This window comes from Sparus aurata, chromosome 24, assembly GCF_900880675.1.
Source record: "Sparus aurata chromosome 24, fSpaAur1.1, whole genome shotgun sequence".
In the NCBI taxonomy this organism is placed as follows: Eukaryota; Metazoa; Chordata; class Actinopteri; order Spariformes; family Sparidae; genus Sparus; species Sparus aurata.
In genome coordinates, this window is record NC_044210.1 from 21434676 (window position 1) to 21457778 (window position 23103).

Genomic DNA, 23103 nt, shown 5'->3' on the forward strand with positions numbered 1-23103 from the left:
ACCGGTTGAACTCGTCACTCTGCGTTTTGTAAACATGATTATTAATTATATGTTTGGTGTAACTCAACATGTGATCAGCTTTTAACAGATGAAGATAAATTAAGCACGTCTGTCTTCACTGATGTCGTGTTGATCAATACATACACAATTACAGGAACACCTTGAGTCTGTGTACCGTTAAATAAAGGGTAAATTATCCAAATCTATCTGATTCCTGAACTGGCCCCGATCTGGCCTTAGAGTGGCCCTTACCTGGTCCTGGTCTGGAGCCAGTGTGGCCCTGGTCTGGAGCCAGTGTGGCCCTGGTCTGGAGCCAGTGTGGCCCTGGTCTGGAGCCAGTGTGGCCCTGGTCCGGGGCCAGTGTGGCCCTTGTCCGGGGCCAGTGTGGCCCTGGTCCGGAGCCAGTGTGGCCCTGGTCTGGAGCCAGTGTGGCCCTGGTCCGGAGCCAGTGTGGCCCTGGTCCGGAGCCAGTGTGGCCCTGGTCCGGGGCCAGTGTGGCCCTTGTCCGGGGCCAGTGTGGCCCTGGTCCGGAGCCAGTGTGGCCCTGGTCCGGAGCCAGTGTGGCCCTGGTCCGGGGCCAGTGTGATCCTGGTCCGGAGCCAGTGTGGCCCTGGTCCGGAGCCAGTGTGGCCCTGGTCCGGAGCCAGTGTGGCCCTGGTCCGGGGCCAGTGTGGCCCTGGTCCGGAGCCAGTGTGGCCCTGGTCCGGAGCCAGTGTGGCCCTGGTCCGGGGCCAGTGTGGCCCTGGTCTGGAGCCAGTGTGGCCCTGGTCCGGGGCCAGTGTGGCCCTGGTCCGGGGCCAGTGTGATCCTGGTCTGGAGCCAGTGTGGCCCTGGTCCGGGGCCAGTGTGGCCCTGGTCCGGGGCCAGTGTGGCGCTGGTCCGGGGCCAGTGTGGCCCTGGACAGGGAGGAGGTCATGTTTTGCCCCAGCAGCCATAGATTTGTGTAATCTGAACGATGGGAGGTGAAGATTAGACAGATTTAGTCTCTCCATGAAGTCTTCATCCCGCTTCCCAAAAATAATCTGAGTCCTCGAGACAGAAAACTGATCCTGAGTCTCTGCTGGAGGCCGACTGAAGTAGAACCACCTCGGTCCAGGACACAGGAGAGTTTCTACAGTTCTAATGTGAGAAAATAAAGTAGAACATTTACAGTCACAGACGCAGCATTCGTTCATGTTAAACATACTTTGAGACGTTTGTGGAATGAGAATCTTGCCGTCTTGGTTTCGTGTTGCTCTGCTCTCGCTTCGTTAATCCCATTATCCAATAAAAGATGTCTGCCATTGTTGACGGTGTGCAGCTGCGGGGGGTCCGGTCTGGACCAGGATGAGTTTAATTATAGAAAACCTCCCGAGTGAAGCTGCTCGGCTTGTTGTGAAGGTTCAGATGGATCCTAACAGAACCACAGTGTCAGCTGACGATTCAGCAGCACCTCAAATTAAAACTCATATTCTAGTTTTTATTGAGACATTTTTGTCACTTGTCGTTATCAATCACAAGTGTTTCCTCGGGGAATTTCTAATTCTAAGGTTTGCTATCACTTCACATGTAAAATCAACATTTTAGCTCACATGAGAACATGTATGAGTATGTATTTATAAATATATATCTTTGAAAATATCACAAGTAAAAATAAACATGAACTTTATTGGCAGTTAAAATTTTCTTGACCAAAGAAAAACAAAATATTGTTGCTGTCCTATAGAAACCACGTATCTCCCTGTCTGATATACTGAAGGATTAATAAAAATAACGATAATAATCATAACAACAATAACGACAACAACAACAACAATAATATTAATGAATATAATAATGATGATGATGATGATGATGATATTGACCATGTGACCTCTGGTCTTTGTATCTGTTCAGCTGCTCACCTTTGCACTGATGTAGTGAACACAGGTGGCGCCTCGCTGTCACCTCTGACCTTTGAGGCTTAATGTGACCTTGCAGCTCGTTCAGGTAATCCACCAGGTCAGTCGCCGTGACGACCACCTGGCTGCTTCTCGCCACCTCCAACTGTGAACTGGGCTGATTCTGATTCAACCTGAGCTCAATCCAAAGCCCAAAAAATGCTCCGACTGCGTCTGAACATCTCATTTTTATTTATTGTTGTGTTATTTTGTGTATTTGAGTCTTTCAGTGGGGCTCGTCCTCCTCGTGAGCGTCTCTCTGTGACTGTGGTCTGTAAGTTGTGATGTTTGGTGAAGAGAGTAAAACGGTTCCTGCTGTGCACGGGTCAGTTCACAGGTCAGGAGCTGCTAATTCATGTCTTTATTGTGATTTTTATTTTATTTTGGGGTCAAATCTCAACAACAACCAACAAACTTCCAGTAAATAAAGTTTAGTTAAAAAACCCACAATTTTCATCAAAGTCAAACTTTGATGATCATCACAGCCTGTGATTGGCAGAATGGTTGAAAACATTATTAATGTGATTAGATATTATTCCTGCTGTAATACTTAGATCTGCCTGCATTGTGTGTTATTAAACAGTTAGTAATTATTTATTAGTTATTTGAAGGAGATTTGAAGACGTGTAGGTTCTTCTCTTCAGCTGCACAGGTGAATCCTGGGAGATGAAGGTGTGAGTCTGCGTGGCAGCGTGCAGGTGGAGTCCCTCCGTCCTGCCTCCAGCAGAGCTCCAGCACTGATTCCAGGGTTCTTGCGTGCGACTGGACGTTGAAACGTTGCGTGTCGTCTCTCTGCGCCACATAATCGTCCTGTTTGTTTGATTTCCTCTGAGCAACAATGAGCCGTTACTCTGGAGCGCTGCGGCTCTGACACTCATCCACTCCAGCAGCTTAACAAATAGGATTAGAGCAAAGAGAAAAAATCTCCCCCGCAAAGTCCCATCTGCTCACCTGAGAGCAGCCCGGCGACGCCGCGTCAGGACCGTCCCGAGCTCCGGACTAGACCCGTCCACTGTGTGTCCTGTTCCATTCTGACCAATGCCGAGCGACCTGGTGGATGGATGACCGCGAGCAGGAGCCGCTGACGAGCTGGGAAGAGTCCGAGCTGGACGTTCAGATTCTCTGAGAATGACCAGAAAGTGTGGGAAGCTGGAGCTGTGGGCGCTGTGGGCGCTGTGGGCGCTGGCAGCCCTGCTGCTGTCAGGATACATGTGCAAGGAGACAGGTCTGTACCTCTACCTCATATAACCTGCTTACATTGTTGTTATAACATTATTATAACTTTATTATAACATTATTATTATGTGGGTATCAGGATACATGTGCATGGAGACAGGTCTGTACCTCTACCTCATATAACCTGCTTATAATGTTGTTATAACATTATTATAACTTTATTATAACATTATTATTATGTGGGTATCAGGATACATGTGCATGGAGACAGGTCTGTACCTCTACCTCATATAACCTGCTTATAATGTTGTTATAACATCATTATAATGTTATTATAACATTATTATGTCATTATTATAATGTTATTATAACATTATTATAATGTCATTATTATAATGTTATTATAACATTATTATTATGTCATTATTATAATGTCATTATAACATTATTATAATGTCATTATACCTTTATTATAACATTATTATTATGTGAGTATTGACATATTAACAGATCTGTTGCCACTCAGGGCTGAACCAAGTACAGGAACATCAAAGTAAAGTACTCTGATAACACGAGTCCTGCATTGTGTATCTAACCTCAGTAAAAGTACTGCAGTACAGTCAGACTGGTGTAGTAAAAGTACTGCAGTACAGTCAGACTGGTGTAGTAAAAGTACTGCAGTACAGTCAGACTGGTGTAGTAAAAGTACTGCAGTACAGTCAGACTGGTGTACTCAGTTACTTTGCCACCTTGACTGAGCGTCTCTGAGAGTTCTGTGGTTTTGGGTCGTAGTTGGTACCGGTGGCCTGAGCGTGGATCAGGAGGAGGGCGGAGAACTGGTGGGCGAGTCGTCGCTGGACTCGGTTCAGCTTCTGTACAGACGACACGCCGCTCTGACTCGGAGAAAAAGGAACGTCTTGTTTCCCAGCGGAGTGAAACTCTGCGCTCAGGAGACGTTTGACGAGGCCGTGACCAACCACCTCAGCTACTTCCACCTCCGAGGTACGTGTTCCCTTCAGCTTCCTGCTTCTTTCTCTTCACTGGAGCAGAAATTCCCTTCTGTCCACGTGTTTCTTTAACTCTTCAGGTGTTTCACTGAAGCTCCTGTTCAAACGGACTTACAAGCTTAAACTGACAGTCTGCTGTCATTAAAGGCAGCCGACCCCGCAGGGGTCAGAGGTCAGCAGAGCCAGATTCACTGCAACAACACGACCTTCTTAACAAGTCACATCGTCTACAAACAAGCTTTCGTTTGTTTCAGCTCCTCAGAGTCTGAACTCACGACCTCACACTCAGGATTCAACCACCTAACCACGTCTTCTAACACACTGTAGAGTATCATCACTCTGCGTGACCCACGTCACACGTTGGTGGAATTTCTAATCCACATTTTCTCTTTCGTGTTAAGATTAAATTCACATGATGAGAATTCTGTTTTCTGAGATTTCAGTGTTGTTTCCACATTTGTAAACTGTAATCCACATGTGAAAAAGACATTTTCATTCATTTCCAAAAAACAAAACAACCACTTGTGACGATGTGCAGTTCACTTTCTTTTCTCATGTTACAGTTTTACCCTTCACATGTGATGTTGTGGTTTTAATGTGTTTGTGGCTGAACAACGTGTCCTCGGTCGGTTTTTATCTCCTTCCTTTGCTTTTTCCATATCTTAAGTCTTCAGTTCTTTTCACAAAAGTGTTTTTGCTCAAATAAATAAAAAACATGATTGAGGATTAGCAGGATTTTATGTCAGGTACATCTGAAAAACATGAAAATCACCAAAACTAGAATCCTTAAGTTTGATCGGAAGAGTCAGTGATCCAAGAACAAACATCTGCACTGAGCCAAATGTTCAACACTGTTTCAGTTATTAAGTATATTTTTAAATAGAAAGTTGCAGTTACTGAGTTCCTGTTGGCCTGAACACAGATGAAGACAGACGTGTGATTATACCAGTTAAACGTTCTCCACATTCAACCAGCGTTCTTTGTCATGTTGTTCACCACGTTCTCCTAACAGCTGATGTTTATGACATTCCCTCCAGTTCTGGTCGGGTCCACACTAAATTCTTCTGTGTGTTTGTCCCAGAGCTGGTGTTCACACTGTCAGTGGACGATATTGCACATGAAGCTTTGTGGAAACATTCTGTTCAAACAGTCACTTTCATGTCAACAGGACCAGAAACTATTAACAACATCTGCTGATAATATCTGAGTTGGATTTACATAAAATCATCTTTTCAAGGAGAAAATCTCAGTGAGTGGAAGCACAGTTCAGGACACCTGAGAAAGTCTCGGCCCGTGTTGAGGCTGAGCTAGCAGGACTGTCAGTACGTAGCTGCAGCTTTCACTGCAGGGTAACATTGCTGTTGGTCGGCTATAAATAAGTCGTTAAGCTCTGAATGCAGCACAGTTACTGACAGGCCCGTGTTTTCTCTATTACATCACCTGTGTGTCCTTTTAAAGAAATATTAATGTATATGTTCACACTTTTATTTGGAGAAAACAACTGGATTCAGTTTGTCATATTTGTTGTGTTTGTGAGAACCCTTAGCCTGACAGCTCGGCACTTTACAGGGACCCTCTCTTCCTCATGCTCAGGACTTCCTGATATGTTTGTGTGTGTGTTTCAGTGTGTCAGGAGACGGTGTGGGAAGCCTTTAAGATCTTCTGGGACCGGCTGCCGGAGCGGGAGGAGTACCAGGACTGGGTCGGGCGCTGCATGGACGACTCCGTCAGCGTCAAGGACATCGGCAGCTTCTTCAGCAAATCAGAAGAGCACAGCAGTCTGATCCAGAGTGTGAGTAACACCATCGTTAAGTTTTCATGATGATGTCTGCATGACTACATCCAGCAACATGAGCACGCTGCCCGCTTTGTTTCATATTTCAGGAAAAGTGACAACATTGATTTGTTCTTGTGTTTTTGTCGGTGTCACTCGTAATCGGTGGTGATTTTCTCTGCTGACGATGTGTTGCTGTCTTTCAGAGAGTCGCCATGGCGGCTACGATGAACAGGTCAGTGTAAAACTCTTGTTGTGTTAGAAAGTGACATGTTCCTGTGTTCTTGTGCTGGTGTTCATGAACCTGTTCAATATTGATTTAACAGTCATTTAGTGACGTGTCTCGTCTCTGAATCTTCTTCCTTTAAAACGCGTGAAAACACGTTCTGACAGTCGGGTCAGACAGAACCTCATGAAACAGTCTTAACAACGTTTGAATATTTAGAATGTGCCCTCTCTTTGTTAGGTAGAAAAGACATCTTCACGGTCAGTTTAAGAGCATACCACAAATTCAAAGATAGAAACTAGTAAATGACTTTTAAGAAATGATATAAAAAAAACATTTAGCAGTGTATCAAAATGTTTTTCTGTCATTTGAATCCTTCTAATGTTATCATTAATCTGCTAGACACAGATCAAATATGAAGTATTTCCTATAATCCAGTAAAGTGTTCTGGATTGTAGAGCTGCACCTTAATGTCACTAATGTCGAGAGAAGTCAACAAGTTAATTTCTATCCTAATGACAGATTTTCCCTCCTTGTTTTGAAGATGTGGTTCTTTGTGATGTACAGACGGGTCCAAAAGTCTGAGACCATGCAGACCTGGAGATAACCAGAAAGTCTGAGGAGACAAAGAGGGTTTCTCTCATCCTCTAATCACAACCAGACTAAAGGACTCACAGATACAGACTTTACTGAATAAACGACCCGAGAGTCCAGTCAGCAGTGGTCCTGTCAGAAGAGGTGGTTTCTGAACCACTTCTCAGGGCAGAACCCGGGACAAACACTTGAGCTGGGCTCAGAACTACCAGAGTCTCCGAGACAGCATCAGATAATCTTGTCACTGGTTAAATATTCTCTCCACTGTTTGACGTGTTTTAAGGAGGCTGCTGCTCAGACGGGACACCACATTAAGTGACCTGTTACAGGTTTTTGCAGCAACATCTCTGTGTTCTGAATGAAGTGGTTGTGTTTTGACACCTGTGCTGTGTTTCATCACCTGCTGCAGTGTGCCCACCACCTCAGGCCCTCCTCCATGCAGGTAGGCCTGAAAACACCAAACACTGAGCTCCCTCCCAGGCTGTCCTGGAGTCAGCTCGTCAGGAACTGAATCAAAGCGTACCAACAGTTTCGACCTGGTGCATTTATCAAAAGGCTGAGGTTATTAAATAACAGGCAAATATTCTAAAACTGCATTAAAACTAGGAGGACACTTTTAGAAGTGTAATGACTCTGACTCACAAACAGAGAAGGGCTTTGCTGCTTTGCTGCTTTGCTGCCTTGCTGCCTTGCTGCCTTGCTGCTCACCCAGCCGGACTGCGAGCAGCTGAACTCGAGCCTGTTTGTGTACGAGATGCTCGCTTGTTGTGTTGCTTTGTTTGGCTTGTTGTGGTTCTGTTAACGCGCACTGTAAAAGTGCCTCTGCCCAATGGCTGTATTTTAATGACTTTAGAAGGGAATGCCAACTATTTTAAGGATTTGCAGATGTTTTGTCATTAACAGCGAATGAGACTGGAACTAGTTTGGTGTCTGTGAGAACGTTAGAAGCCGTGACTCTGCTGACTGTCTGAGGTCCTTTTCTCCTGCTGTCTAATCAGCTTTTAGGAGATTTAAGATGTGAAGCACAAACATGAAAGACCTTGTAAAATAGGTGAAATCTCCACTTTAACAGTCATTAGACAAGCTACAGTCTGCTTTTGCTCAGCAGTGCATGAATCCATTGTGCTGATGATTCTGCCTGGTTGGCCACTAACGCCTCGTTTCCACGCAGCTCTACATCAACCCAAAGTCCATTAGATCCATGAGAACCTCCACGATCCCCGATGTGTTCGCAAAACTCCTTCCATTTAATCGTTTATTTTTCTCTCTATAATATTCTTCAACTGTGTAAATAAATGTGCACTTTTGTGGCAGAATTTTGAGGAAGTTATTAACAAAATAATTAATTCACAGTTTAATTTATTTGCTTTTTTCAGTGTTGGATTTCTGAAACAATAATACAAGAGGCTTCATACGCTTGACCAAAGTTTAACGACATATTTAGCTAACATTAGTAGCGTGCTATGCTAGCTGTGTAGCATATAAAATGCTTGCATATTGTTAGTTGTTTAAATGTCTTTTAACAAAATACATTTGAATTTTTGGTGTCTGGTTTATTAGTTCCTCTCTCACGTTAGCGGTGGTGTTAATACATCCGGACTAAATGCATTTTCTGCGTTGAACACTTGGAGTCGCATGTCTGTTATTAAGGAACAAGACAAAACTGTGTAAACGAGGCATTACATCAATAACTTCATTGTAATGCTTAAAAATCATTGATTTACTACATGAATTATTAATAGCTGTCCTGTAAAATCTTTATATCTTAAACTTCTTGTGTGCTAAAAGGAACTTTGGTTTCCAGTCGATCCATTTTTTACATGATCAAACGACGTATTCGGGCTCAGCTTTTCAACAAATCTTGAAATATTCCAGATCTTTCATTCATCATTGGAAATAATCAAGTTTTTAAGCCAGTGATGCAGTCGAGCGTCAGCTTTTCAACATCCAGCATTCAAACTGAAATGTCATGCTCCAGTTATTTAGAAGTAAAAATATTGAAGTAATTCTTTCTTACTGACAAAAACACTCTTCTGCAACCAGCTTGAAAGTAGTGATTGATTAACTTACAGTCACCACATTTGGACATGAACCTGTTTCCACTGGCCATAAACACACTGCTGCTTTCATAACCTTTAAATCACAATGTCTTTACAGTTATGGATGCAGTGTTCATTCCCTGATCATGAAAAGAAACAAAAAACAGTTAATGCAGATGAATTGATTGACTTCAAAACAATGGTTATACTGATTCATTCTTTAATGTTAATCTAAACTGGCGGAAAATCAAAACAGGATTTTTTGTTACAGAAAACTCTTCAGATAAATCGGACGATGTTTTCTAACATCGTCTTCTTGTCTTTCCACAGCTCTGAAACATCGACCGTCCAGACAGGAGAGTCGGCGACTCTACAAGGTGACCTCACACCTGAAGATCACTGTTCATGTTTAGTCCAGTAACAGAGAGAATTTAATCCATTTCAGTTTGAGACTAAGATATAAACTTTATGATCTACTCTTTCTTTTAAAATGCTCAAATCAAAGGAGAAATTTAGGATGAATGGATTCCTCATCATTTTAACAGATATGACTTGATTGATGTGATTTTGACATTGAAAACTTCAAAACTGAAGCAGCTGAGACTTAATGTAAAACATCAGATGTCTCCATACAGCTGGTCTGCTGTGATCACAGTCTGCAGCAGAGAACACATCACAACCTGATCTTAAGAGATTACCACTTCATAGTCTCTCCTTACATGAGCAGAACTTGCCTTAGAAAAATCATGCATTTAAGTTTTATACAGTATTACAGTAATCCAGTGATAGTTATCTGTACATCCATGAGTTCACTGCAAATGAGTGCTAAAAGCAAATTTTAATGAAATTTTTGAGTTTTTTGTTCACGTATCTCTGTTTTAAATCAAGTCACAGCTGCTTCAGTTGTTTAGCAGAATCCGTTTTACTGTGAAGCTTTAGAACTGTTCTGTGGACTACAGGCAGTTTTGGGTGAACTGTTGCTTTAAGAGAAAACATTTCACAGTAAGCCTTCCTGAAATGCATTAAATGAAATGTTGGACCTGAAGCTTTTAAAGTTTGACAATTGGTAAAATTGATAATTGTAAAGACTTCAGTCAGTTAGCAGATAATCTATTTCATTAAGGGGTTTTATCTGACAGCAGGTGATTATAGTGTCGTCTTAACGACCGCTCAGTGACCCATCCAAAGTCTTTTATGACCTCATGATGGGTTGCGCCCACAAAAACAGTGGTTGTTGAAAGCAACAGTTAATGTCTGTATGAGTTTTAACATCCACTGTCAGCTGCAGTCCCTCACCTTACACCCAAATCTGTCTTACGTGAGGACGGAGTGGGTGCAGGAGGCTGACTTCCGTCACACGCTCCGCTCTCAGAATAGATCTGTAAGCCTATTTACAGGCAGCAGTCTGGTCAATGAAGGGAGGCTGGATGGAGGGCCAGCAGCAGAGATGTAGACGTGAGTTACTGCAGGACACGTATCAGGGTTAGTGAGATCACAGCTACAGACGGCCCTCCTGTTCTGTGGACTAAGTGACCTGCAATGTCAAAGTGCCATCAGAGAGTTCTGGTTTTACAGACTTTCTATAGATGTGAAAGATGAGTTAGTCGTGGGCTAACCAATCAGAGTTCATGGCTGGGATACAGATGAAAGTTATTTGATTTTCTATTACCTCAATCATGGAATTTTATCTATCTTTTGACAGGGGGAGGTGTTGTCATCATCGGATCGGAGACAATCGCAATGGACCAGGATGACCTCCCACCAGGCTTTGAGGTCACTGCTTGGACCCCTCCATTCTCTGCAACCGTAGGGTCAGTTCATGAAGGTGCAACACCTTCACCTGAGATTCCTGTGGGGCCCCCTGAACCTGCAACGTCAGGTTACACTGGAGGGGGTATCACTTCAGAGAGTCCACTGTTGGTCGTCACTAACGCAGAGGTTCCCTTAGAGTCTGAAGAAGCACATGTTGAGGAAACTGTGAAGGCTGCCCCAGAGGTTCCTCACTCTGTTACCCTGGATGTCTTTGATGGGATTGTTGAGAAAGACAAAACTGTCCCAGAAACAACAGAAGAGGAGGAGACTGTAGTGAAAGATGACAAGATCCTAGAGATCATTCCTGAAGATGTGGATGTACGTGATTCTGAGGTGATTCAAAAGGTTTCCCCAAAAGGTGAGGAGCCCCCCTCAGAGGCCGTGGCTGAAGAGGTCATCACAGAAGCTACTGCTGTGGTCCTTGCAAAGCCCACAATAATATCTGCTACAGAAGCTGTCACACTGGAAGAATTAGGGCAGGAAGTATCCCTGGAGCCTGCTGCTGAGACAACTGTCAAGGTCATTGTGGACGCTTCTTTGGATATCACCTCAGATGTAGCCTTGACTGATGACATAATAGAGGAACACACTGAGGATTCACAGGAGTCTATCTATGAAATAGTACCGGCAGGGCCTGTATTAGTTGAGGCAGCAGTTCTTGAAGAATCTAAAGGTGAAATACAGAAGCCGCCTGCAGAACATCCTTCAGAGGTTGCTGTAGACGTTGGTCATGATGAAACAAAAGTCAGCACAGGTGCCACTCCAACTGTATTTCTGATAACAGAACCAGATTCAGAAGAAGAGGCTGCAACATTTCTGAGTGTGACTCCAGAACAAGAATCTGTCTTGGACATAGAAGCCGAGGTTCCCTCTCAAGGCTCCATTCTGACTACAACAGACAAGATAACAGTAGAAGTTAGTAAAGATGTTGGTGAGGACAAAGCACCAGAAGACAAACTAAAGGCTGAGGACACTTCTGAGCCGGTTGTAGATGACCAAGACGAAGACTCCTCCCATGTGACTGAGGAGGCACCACCAGATACTACTGAGGGTGAAACGGAGGCAATAGAGGAGGTCACACCCGAGAAGGAAGAAACAGATGTAGATGTAAAAATAAATGAGGTAACTGAAGCTGCTGTTAAAGTGGAATCTGCTGAGGTAATAACGCCAGAGACAGATATGACAAGTGAGATTGTTGTTGATGAAACAGCAGCAGAAGAAGATGTCACTGTGGCAGAAGGGGAGATGGTAGAAAAAGCAGAGGAAACAGAGGAGGCAACAGTTCCTGAAGATGGAGTAGAAACTGCGGAACATACCAGAACAGCAGAATTAGAACCAGCTGTGATAGAAACAACAATCAATCAAGAAGAGCCAGTAAAGACAGTTGATGAGATGACTGAAGAAACAGAGGGAACAATTAAGGCCTCAGGAGAAGCAATTTCAGGTGCAGAAGAAAGACCTGAGGCACCTGTAGAACCTGTAGAGAAAGAGAGAGCAGATCGAACGGAAAATGCAACACCTGCAGAAGAAAGTGTAGAAATAGTAGAGCCTACAGGAGGTTCTTCACAAGAAGCAGAACTAGTACAAGAAACTGCAACAGAATCTGAATCCACAAGTGAATCACAACAACAAACAGAACTCACGGAAGAACCCTCAGAGAAGTCCACAAACCCCCCAGGAGAACAAGCACAAGAAGTGGAACCTGTAGAAGAAACCACTGAAGATACAGAGCCTACAGTGCAAGAAGTGGAACCCGTAGAAGAAATAGCTGAAGATACGGAACCTACAGGAGCACCAGCACAAGTAGTGGAACCCATAGAAGACATAGCTGAAGATACAGAACCTACAGCACAAGCAGTGGAACCCGTAGAAGAAACCACTGAAGATACAGAACCTACAGCACAAGCAGTGGAACCCATAGAAGACATAGCTGAAGATACAGAACCTACAGCACAAGCAGTGGAACCCGTAGAAGAAACCACTGAAGATACAGAACCTACAGCGCAAGAAGTGGAACTCGTAGAAGGAACCATTGAAGATACAGAACCTACAGCGCAAGAAGTGGAACTCGTAGAAGGAACCATTGAAGATACAGAACCTACAGCGCAAGAAGTGGAACTTGTAGAAGGAACCGTTGAAGATACAGAACCTACAGGAGCACCAGCACAAGTAGTGGAACCCATAGAAGAAACAGCTGAAGATACAGAATCTACAGGATCCCCAGCACAAGAATTGGAACCCATAGAAGAAACCAATGAAGATACTGAACCTACAGTGCAAGAACTTGAACCCGTAGAAGGAACCACTGAAGATACAGAACCTACAGGAGCACCAGCACAAGTAGTGGAACCCATAGAACGAACAGCTGAAGATACAGAATCTACAGGATCCCCAGCACAAGAATTGGAACCCATAGAAGAAACCAATGAAGATACTGAACCTACAGTGCAAGAACTTGAACCCGTAGAAGGAACCACTGAAGATACAGAACCTACAGGAGCACCAGCACAAGAAGTGGAACCCGTAGAAGAAACCACTGAAGATACAGAACCTACAGCGCAAGAAGTGAAACCCGTAGAAGAAACCACTGAAGATACAGAACCTACAGGGCAAGAAGTGAAACCCGTAGAAGAAACCACAGAAGATAAAGAACCTACAGTGCAAGAAGTGGAACCCATAGAAGAAATAGCTAAAGATACAGAACCTACAGGAGAACCAGCACAAGAAGTGAAACCTGTAGAAGAAACCACTGAAGATACAGAACCTACAGGAGAGCCAGCACAAGAAGTGAAACCTGTAGAAGAAACCACTGAAGATACAGAACCTACAGGAGAACCAGCACAAGAAGTGAAACCTGTAGAAGAAACCACTGAAGATACAGAACCTACAAGAGAACCAGCACAAGAAGTGAAACCTGTAGAAGAAACCACTGAAGATGGAGAACATAGAGGAGGAAGTGAAACCTGTAAAAGAAACCACTGAAGATACAGAACCTACAGGAGAGCCAGCACAAGAAGAGAAACCTGTAGAAGAAACCACTGAAGATGGAGAACATAGAGGAGAACCAGCACAAGAAGTGAAACCTGTAGAAGAAACCACTGAAGATACAGAACCTACAGGAGAGCCAGCACAAGAAGTGAAACATGTAGAAGAAACCACTGAAGATACAGAACCTACAGGAGAACCAGCACAAGAAGAGAAACCTGTAGAAGAAACCACTGAAGATACAGAACCTGAGCCAGTACAAGAGGAGATTCCAAAAGAGACAGAACCCACCAGAGAACCAGCTGAAGAACCAGAAGTTGTAAAAGAAGTTGCAGAAGAGACAGAACCTACTGGAGGACCGACACAAGAAACAGAACCTGATCTTACCATAAAGTCTGGAGATGAAAAACAAGAAGAAGGCGAGGAAGAAGAGGCAGCTTCTGAGGTGGTAACAGTGGAAGGAGTTGTTGTTGCCGAACCAGAAGCAGACGGATCTGAAGCAAAAATTGCAGAAGAAGAAGTCCCAGAGACTTTTGATGAAACCCCTCCAGAGTCTGATGAAGAGATCACTCCAGTTATTGTTGTTGTTCCAGAAGACACAGAGAGTTTAGTGCCTGGGACTGAAGTGGAGGAAACTCTTGAACCAGAGGTAATGGTGGAACATCCAGGAGACTCTGAGGTAGAAATACCACAAGAAACCACAAAGAGTCCTACACATATGGTGGAGTCTGGAAGTGAAGCTTCAGACTCCAAATCTTATCATGAAGTTGAGAAAGAAATTGTCCCAGAGGCTCCAGGTGAAACATCTCCTGAAGTTGTGACTGATGCACATCAAGGTCCAACGACAAAAATTGAGGTCACCCAAGAGCCCACTGATGAGCCCGTCCTCGAGGTTTCCCCTGAAGAGGACAGTGTCCAGGTTGTCCAGGCAGAAGTTGAGGGTATCGCCTCAGATGTTACGGCTGAAGGTACAGATGCAATCATGACAGATACTCCTGTAGAAGCCACATCTGAGTCCATTGATGAAATCATCCCAGACACTGTTGTGGAAGTCACTGCAGAGAGTGCCAAAGGCACTGCAGTGGATCAAACTGAGGAACCCACCCCCGGTGCCTCTGTAGATGCCACAACCAAGCAAGCAGTGGAGTACAACAATGGAAACTTCCCTGATCTGACAGAGAGGCCTTTTGATATAGATGACGATATACTTGGAAACAACGGCTTTGGGCTGGAGGATGAGAAGGAGAACTCGGTAAGGAAACAAGGTTTTTGATTGATTGAAATCTTTATTTTGTTTTTCCTTACAAACCAACAGAAGAGTAGTGAACATGAAAACAGGCAATTCTAATGTCAAAAGGAGCAGGAAGAAGTGTGAATGTATCTAATCCCAGCCCCTAACTACATATAAATGCATACATTTAAAAAAAGGAATTAAATAAATGAATAAACAACGAATACAAAAACCATCATAGAAGGTTCTGCTGATGTCAACTGATGATGATCAGTCAATAATCTACCAAACATACTGAACACGTGTTCCCTGCACAGATCGGTAACGAGATAGATGACACCTTGCTGTGGCCCTCGAGGCCCCTGCAGGACCAGGTGGTGGAGCTGAGCATCAAGCTGAGAGGAGAAACCTACAACGACGGTCTGAGAGACCCGGGCAGCTTCCACTACCAGCAACTGGCCAGACACTTAACTCGCAGGGTGAGATGATCTTTACACTTGTCTGAACATGTTGACCAGGAGAGTTTCCCACGTTAAAGCACGGTAAACGTTGAGGACTGAAGTAAACACACGGAGAATACATCTTCTTTACATGGAGGCCTAGTGGTTGGCACTGTCACCTCACAGAAAGAAAGTCCTAGGTTTGATTCCTGGCTGAGGCAGGACTTCTGTTTTGCTTTTTCTAAACGATGATTTCATATTTTTGCCCCTAATGTCAAAGCCACTTCATTAGATGTAGTTAACCGACGTAATTTCCTGTAAAGCGGATAAACCTGATGGTGGTGATGGTGATCTGATGGTGGCTTACTCATTTTTAAGCATACACTTTGTTGGGTAAGGCTTCAGGCTCCCTCTTCATTTTGTGGAAATATGGATAATTAGCAGATGAGTATCAGCATGTAAACAGTTATTACATCATCTCAGAGGTTAAACTTATGAACTGAAATGTTTTCCCTGACCTCGGTCCGTTAGCATCAGGCAACAGAGCCACAGCTCTGCAGGAGACGATCATCATGTTCTTTTGGAGAAAAAGACTTTGCAGTGAGCTGTGGTCGGTCTATCAGCCAAGTGTTGTGATCGCTGTGGTTCCCGTCCTCCTTTTCTTTACTCCTTTCTGTCATTTCTCCTCTGTTACTCCTCTCTGACGTCCAGGATGCACACTCATTACCAAATTGACTTGCTTGTGGTTTCCTTTAAACTGCAGACTCAGGAGTTGGGCTCTGGTTTAAAGGCCTCGCCTGTTTTTCACGCATTAAGGATTTTCACGCTTTAAAGCTCAGTTTCCTCGGCCCTGCCAGCTTTGGGCTATACAACCCGCCGAGGCAGAAACAGAGCTGGAAAACTTCAGAGAACATACAGAATACGAGCAGTGACTCACTGCGAGTTGGTGGAAAAACACGCCGTGCCAGGAAAGCAGAGAGCGCCGGTGTGTTCCCGTACCGCTGGGAGCTTTTCAGGCTCTGCTCCACTGTTAGTGACGCGGGAAGCCAGTTTATGGTTTGGATATCGGGGTCAGGGTCATTAATGAGGGAATATGAAGTGGATAACAGGGCTAATAGAAACAGCAGGAGGAGGAGTGCAGCCACGGGCCAGTGACAGCTGAAAATGTTGATTTTTATTACAAATTCAAGACGTTAGCAGAAAAACTAAATTCATTTAACATAATTCATGTCTGTGTCACAGCAGGCCGGTGGAAGAACACACAAAATGAACATATCCGTCACATGTTTGAATACTAAGAATGTCTTGATTTTAGTGTTTTTTATTGAGATTAATCGTCTTTGTTTTGTTGTGATTCATTTCCTTAAAGTCCTCAAGATGTTGTTCTTGTTCTCAGTGATTCAAGTATGAAAGTAGTTGCATTTTCTTTTTGTAAATGATGATCTGATGTTTTCAGCCGCCTCACTGAATGTCTTTACAGAGAAATGTTTCTTGTTATCCACATAAAACTGATAAAAAAAAGTTGGGCTAATATTTTGAGTCGAGAAAGTTCAACTCTTGAGCTTCTTGAAAAGCTACAAATGATTCAATATTAACGTTAAACTGTCTTTCTTCTCTTTTAACTTCCAGATTGAAGACGCCTTCCAGAGGCTGCCAGGCTTCAAGAACGTCTACATCGTGGAATTCAGGTACGCTTTGTTCTGAGTAAAGTTACTTCTTGTTCTGTTTGTCCACACTATTCTTGAACATGTTTGGAGATATAAAATGAAATATTAGTGGGAGCCTTCATTTTGGTTGAATTTGATGTATGTTGTGATGTTCTCTGTCTGTTTTCAGGCCGCAGAAGGACCTGGAGCGGTGAGTTTCACAAACCTTTCTCCTGTTTGAGAACGTTTTGGTTCTGGAACTTTTTGTACCTGGTTCCTTTTCCCCCTTTCTGCTTCACAGACAGCACTTTGGCGCTTTGGTTTCGTTGATTTTCATGTTTCTGCTTCAGCTCTTTGTGCTTCTCTTCAACATTTAAAGCATGTTTCAGTCCTGATCTCGCTGAGTTCATCCAGAGAGCTCTGAAACCGTCTGATCAATCCGTTTGGCGACCCGTGACTTTACTGCAGAGAATCAACCATCCCTTTAGTGAGCACGGCCTGATGGGAAATTCAGCTGTTTTCTGTTCTGGATGAGGCAGAACAAAAAGAACGACATGATTCCTTTTTGAAGGCGTACCGTTCGCTTCAGTAACTTGTTTTAACATTCTTTTTTACAGTGTCGCTCCCTAAAACAGATTTGATCTAAATTCAAATACAGAAAAATACAGACGCAAATAAAGATGGAAATATAATGTTGTCACATTATATACATTAATAGATGGCAATATATATTATTAAGATTAATTGTGGTGTATTTAATGGACTATTTCCTTTTTTGATGAGCCATTTGATGATTTATTGATTTAGCTTTGACTTTGGCAGTTTCAATGCTGAGTCATCATTTAAGGAAACTTAAGTCTTCTTCTCTGATGTCGGCTTGTTACATGTAAATACTTTCCGGTTTCTTCCCTCCTTCTGAATATCTCTGGGCTGTGGGTGACACACAGACTTCAAAACATTTAAACGTTTTCAGATATTTTATCGACCAAACAATGAGTAATTAAAATAACAGTGAAAACAAGCCCAGCTGCAGCCATGCTGCCTTCAGCTTGTTGGTTTCAGAGAGTCTGGAGTGTGAACGAGTCTGTGAGGGATTTCCTCGTGTCCTCACGCAGCGTCTCCTCTCTTAAAGCCCCTTTCACCTGGCTGTCAAGCTCTGCTGCTCCTCTGCTCTAATTTCCACTTAATGTCCTTAACAATAGTCACCAGCTCTTAAGTGGGATGAGTCGCTCGCTGCTCGCTGGCCACCTGCAGCTGCCGCAGGATTACCGTTAAAGGTTTACGGCAGGCTCAGTGAGCTCCCCCTCCGTCCAGGAACCCCCTGTAACAGTCTGACCGCACCGATAACTTCACTCTGTGATCTCAGAGAGGCTCTTAAACTCACCTGAACTCTGCTGAGCTGCAGGATGAAACCTGGAGTGTCAAGCTGAAAGACGATCCGGTTGTAAAATCCTCAGGTTCTGGTTTTTCTCAAACGCTAAGAAAAAGTGAAGAGTGAAGGATTGAGGTCAGAAAGATGAAGTGACAGACAAGATGAACAGATGTCAGTCAGGTGTTTGTAGATGAACACAGGTTGAAATTGTCATTCAAAGGTCCTGACCTCAGTGAAAAACAGACTTAATAGGTGTACATAAAAATAGGAAACTTTGAGGTCAACACAGATGAAATATCTATCTCTGAAACAAATCCATTGAATTTGATATTACAGCCAGTGAATAGAACGAAAAATGTGATATTTCCAATAAAATAATGACGCATTGTTTAGAAAAATACCCGACAGTCACACTCGAGTAAAAATAGAGACTCTTTGTTAAAATGTTGAAGTGAAAGTCAAACATATCAATAGTAACCAAGTAAAAGTCTGATCTGATAGAAAAAGTGCATGAATATCAAAAGTAAACTCTACATACGTTTGGCTCTGATGCAACATTTATATGTATAATGTGTGGAAGTATAAAGAAGCTGAAAAAGAACTTTGAAACTGTAGTTGGTAACAGAATGAACATGGAAAACGTTTCCTCAACACCTCTGAAATTTGGTAAAAGAAATAATAAAGGCAGAAACATGGCTGACTAAAGGAATGGATGGTTGAAACTTTTTACTAATTCATGTATTTCACATTTAATTTACAGTATGGTCTGAGTGAGTTGTTAATGTTTGGTGCCATGTCTTCATAAAAATATGAAAACATCATCTGAGTATGGTGTCATTCTGCCTTATACGGGTTATAAACAGATTTAATGACTCTTGAAAAATGCATCTTGAACAAAAATAAATCCTTCTTCTTCTTTTCTTCTTCTTCTTCTTCTTCTTCTTCTTCTCTCAGGGGCTTGGTGGTCCTGGCACACTACGCCATCACTCTGGAGGTCGACAGCAGCGGCATCACCAATGACACGCTGGACTTCATCTCTCTGCAGAACAACCTGGTGGAGAAGAATTACCCTGGAGCCGCTGAGCAACCCACCGTCGTTTACACCATCACTGACTTCCGCAACTACATCACTGAGGCTCTGCACAAAGACAATTTCATGACCAACAGCAGACTGGAGACGCAGCCCGACTCCCTGCAGCTGGAGAACGGTACAAATGTCCAGGTTTCATTTTGTTTGGTTTGATTGAATATAAAATATCTGAAAACAAAAAAATATTTGATGGTGATATTATTATTATTTGATGGTTAGTTAAGATATTTTGTGATGTTTGTGGTTTCCTGATAACTCCAAATCAGCTAACCCGTCAGTTCTTTTCACCCTGAGCTGAGTCTCCAGGTACGGAAGCCGACAACGGCCATGGATTTTTCTTCTTTTTATGGACTGTTATCTCGTGATTCCTGTACTATCAAATGAATTAATAAACATTTAATTATGTTTCACATTACATTGCTAAGCTAACGTTAGCCTACATTTACGTTATCTTAGCTGAAGCAGCCAGATAGATAGGAGTTTATCAGCCTCTCGCCTGCTAACCGGTAGCCCCTAAACAAACCCAGTCAAGTAAACAAACTAACGTAAAGTGTAACTTACTGGCAGGCTACAGCTACAGCCAGTGGCTACCAAAGCCGTTCGTGGCAGCTCTTGTAGGTTGAAATCAAGACGAACACATTATTAATTCGTTATCACGAGAAAACAACCTTTGTTATATCGAGATAACGACATAATCATTCGTTATCGCGAGATAAAAAAGAAGAATAGCATAAAAAAGAAGAGAAATCCATGGCCGTTCTCGGCCTCCGTATCCAGGGCCTTGAACGTTTACCAGCTCAAATATTCTGAGTTAAGATGTGATGATGATGTAAAAGCTCTAGTGATGCTGAGATTTGGAAAGTGAAACCTCAGGAAATCTCCTCACAATTAACCAATACATCAACCATTGAATGACAACAGATGTCAATGATTATTCTAAAAGATTTGACTCTCTTCTGCAGTGGAGAACTTGTTACCTGCTGTGAAACCTACGAGCCGACCGGCAGACACCTTCGACAACATGGTGAGTTCAACTGAATGAGAAGAAAAGACTAAATATTACTTTTGTTGTTAGAAACAGAAGAGACGTCTGTTGACTCTTTCAGGACAACGTCCTGGCTGCAGAGAAGCCTCCCGATGCTCCGAGCCACGAGGCTGACAGCACTGACGTCTTCCTGAAGAAAGATGACTTCCTGTTTGACCCCTTCGACCAGTGGAAAGGTCCTCAGGGCGCAGTGGTGAGCGAGAACGACGTCTTCATGTTTGATGAGAGCACAGCTCCTCCACCTGCTGCTGAGTTCCCAGAGAAGACGGTCGACCTGGAGCAAGTGGCACCAGAGAGTGAGTAAATGTTCAATGACTGTGTTTACTATTATCAGATCATTATACGGTCTCATCGTGTAAGTTGGCAGATTTGTAGTTCCTTTGGTTGCAACACAAATCGAAGCTCCAGCACTAATTCATCAGTGACCGATGCCCAAAAATAAAACCCAAAAATTTAATTTTAAGGCAGTTTACGAGTGTTATTAATGCTCAGACAGGTTGTGTTTATCCGGCTGAAATTAGGGGTAAGAACTTTGTAAAGTTGAGAGTTTGGTGATTCTGAAGACTTCTTGAGTACCTTACACAAACTTTGACAGGACTTGAAACCAGAAGTTTTTTTGGTGGAATAATTCTAATTCAGTTGACCTACCAGCTTTTTGGAGACCTCCGAAAAGGATGTGGGATTAAATGACAACAGTTCCTGAGAACACAAGAACAGATCTATATCTCCATGCCAACTCAAAAGTTACTGTTTCAACTTTGATCAAACTCAACACTTTACAGTTTGAAAAACAACAACAAGTAACCATCAAGTCTTTTTGCTCTGATCTCACTGAACTTTATCCAAGTGTGAACCTCATTCAGAGCTCTGAGGCAATAGATCCTGGCATTAAACCTCCTCATGTGCTTTTCTGGTTCACAGATAAAGGAAATATTGAAGATGAGGGATTCCTCCTCAGTAATGCCGCAGCTGAAAAAGACGATTCCCCCCGAGGGGACTATGCGGTCACACCGGCAGGCTCTTCTGCAGCTGCCCTCCCTCCGCCGGTGAAACCTCAAACAGGCTCTGAGGTCAAGCTGGACGAAGGATCTGGCTCTGGTTTTTCTGGATATGGCCAGGGAGCTGATCTCTGGTCCCGGCAGCCAGCAACCTCTGATGGGACTGACTTCTACGAAGAGGGTGACGGTAGCATGGAGGTGCTGCCGCCGCCTGATCTGGAGGAGACCGAGGACGAAAATGAGGATGAGGATGCTTTTGGTGTTGAGACGGCAACCTCAGAGAAAGATTTAATTGCGATGGAAATAGAGTTCACCAGTGCTCCCCCACTGAGGACAACAACAGTTCCTGCTGTTGAGGAATCAGTAGCAGACAGAAGCATTGAGGAACTCTTCTTGGACCTGGTTTTGGTAACTCCGCACATCAGCACAGACCCTCGGTACTCCACCACTACCGAAGCACCTGTGTTCTCGCCCAAAGGCACCTTGACTGTTGAACTTTCAGTGCAAACAGTGGAGGCATCCGGCATCTATGACGACTACTCTTTGACTGGACCACACACCAATGCAGTCCCAGTCACAGATTCTCCTGTACCGGAAGCTTGGACTCGGGAGGTGCCTGTTTTCGCAGGACCAACTGATTCAGCAGTCAAGATTCAAGAAACCACTGAGGAGGTTATTACTGAAGCAGAAATCAAACTGCCAGTGCTTACAGTTCAGTCTCAATCAGAGGAAGATGTACCTGAGAAGGTGGAAATTAAAATCACTGTTGCGCCCGAAGTCCCTGAAGTCCCTGAAGTCCCTGATACTGATGCTTCCTCTACTGAAAAGGAACCCGACCTTGTAGAAGTCCAGGCAGTCACAGTCAAACAATCCAGCTTTGATACGATTACTGAAGAGCCATCTGAACTTGAGGTAATCACAGAAAAACAAAAACTGCTTCTGCCAGAAACTGAAGACCACAATGACATCGAGGTTTTAGAGGAGCAACACATTGGAGCCACTGATCCTGTGATAACAACAGCACCAGTAGCTGGCATCAAAGAAGAGGACCTGGTTGTGGATGAAGTCTTGGTTGTCACTACGACGACTGTCGCTCCGGTCCTCACTTCATCTGTGAGTCTGGATCACAGCAGCAGCATCGTGCTCTCACCTGAAAAAGACTCGCCATTCACTCGAGTGTCCGATTCAGCACCAGAAGACGAGGAACCAGTTCACCACGAGCACTCAAACCATGAAGACATTGATGAAGTTCCAATGATTAATCCAACCTCAGATGTTCCTTCGGTGGTTGTTGTGAACAAAACAGAAGGTGCTCAAGCTGATGCTGAAGAAGGGTTGAAACGGGATGAAGACTTTGGAACCACTTTGACAAATAGTTCTGAAAAGGAATTAGGAAGCGATCCCATCCAAACAGCAACTTCTTCACTTACGGAAGTCAAAAACAACGCTCCCCTAACTGAGATCCAACCCTATGAGCACATTTTTTCTGATGTGCCAAATATCGACGTCAGCTTTGATGTGTTCCAGTATGGCGGCATGCCGACTGAAGGTGACAGCAGCGGCTTCTCCAGTGGGGCTCAGGGGTCGGACCTCGACGCCCTGACATCACCAACCCGACCTGGCAGAGCCCTGACGGTGTTCTTCAGCCTCAGGGTGACCAACATGGCGTTCTCCATGGACCTCTTCAACAAGAGCTCCCCTGAGTACAAAGCCCTGGAGCAACGGTTCTTACAACTGGTGAGAACTCAA

The 23103-nt window shown here is 43.7% G+C and overlaps 1 protein-coding gene across 2 annotated transcripts in view; it reads left to right on the forward strand.

Annotated features, from left to right (window-relative positions):
- Window positions 1-909: 909 nt before the first annotated feature.
- LOC115576597 (uncharacterized) overlaps window positions 910-23103 on the forward strand; it is a 34151-nt gene continuing 11957 nt past the window's right edge. Inside the window, exons 1-15 of one of the 2 annotated variants that reach the window (XM_030409124.1) lie at window positions 910-3144; window positions 3888-4097; window positions 5728-5894; window positions 6083-6111; window positions 7106-7138; window positions 9066-9112; window positions 10438-13491; window positions 13601-14784; window positions 15081-15242; window positions 16833-16891; window positions 17040-17060; window positions 19176-19429; window positions 20274-20335; window positions 20418-20652; window positions 21278-23091. In XM_030409124.1, coding sequence (XP_030264984.1) covers window positions 3048-3144; window positions 3888-4097; window positions 5728-5894; window positions 6083-6111; window positions 7106-7138; window positions 9066-9112; window positions 10438-13491; window positions 13601-14784; window positions 15081-15242; window positions 16833-16891; window positions 17040-17060; window positions 19176-19429; window positions 20274-20335; window positions 20418-20652; window positions 21278-23091 — 7428 coding nt within the window. In that variant the 5' untranslated portion in view covers window positions 910-3047. The remainder of the gene's footprint in view (window positions 3145-3887; window positions 4098-5727; window positions 5895-6082; window positions 6112-7105; window positions 7139-9065; window positions 9113-10437; window positions 13492-13600; window positions 14785-15080; window positions 15243-16832; window positions 16892-17039; window positions 17061-19175; window positions 19430-20273; window positions 20336-20417; window positions 20653-21277; window positions 23092-23103) is intronic. The other variant, XM_030409125.1, reaches the window with a different exon arrangement.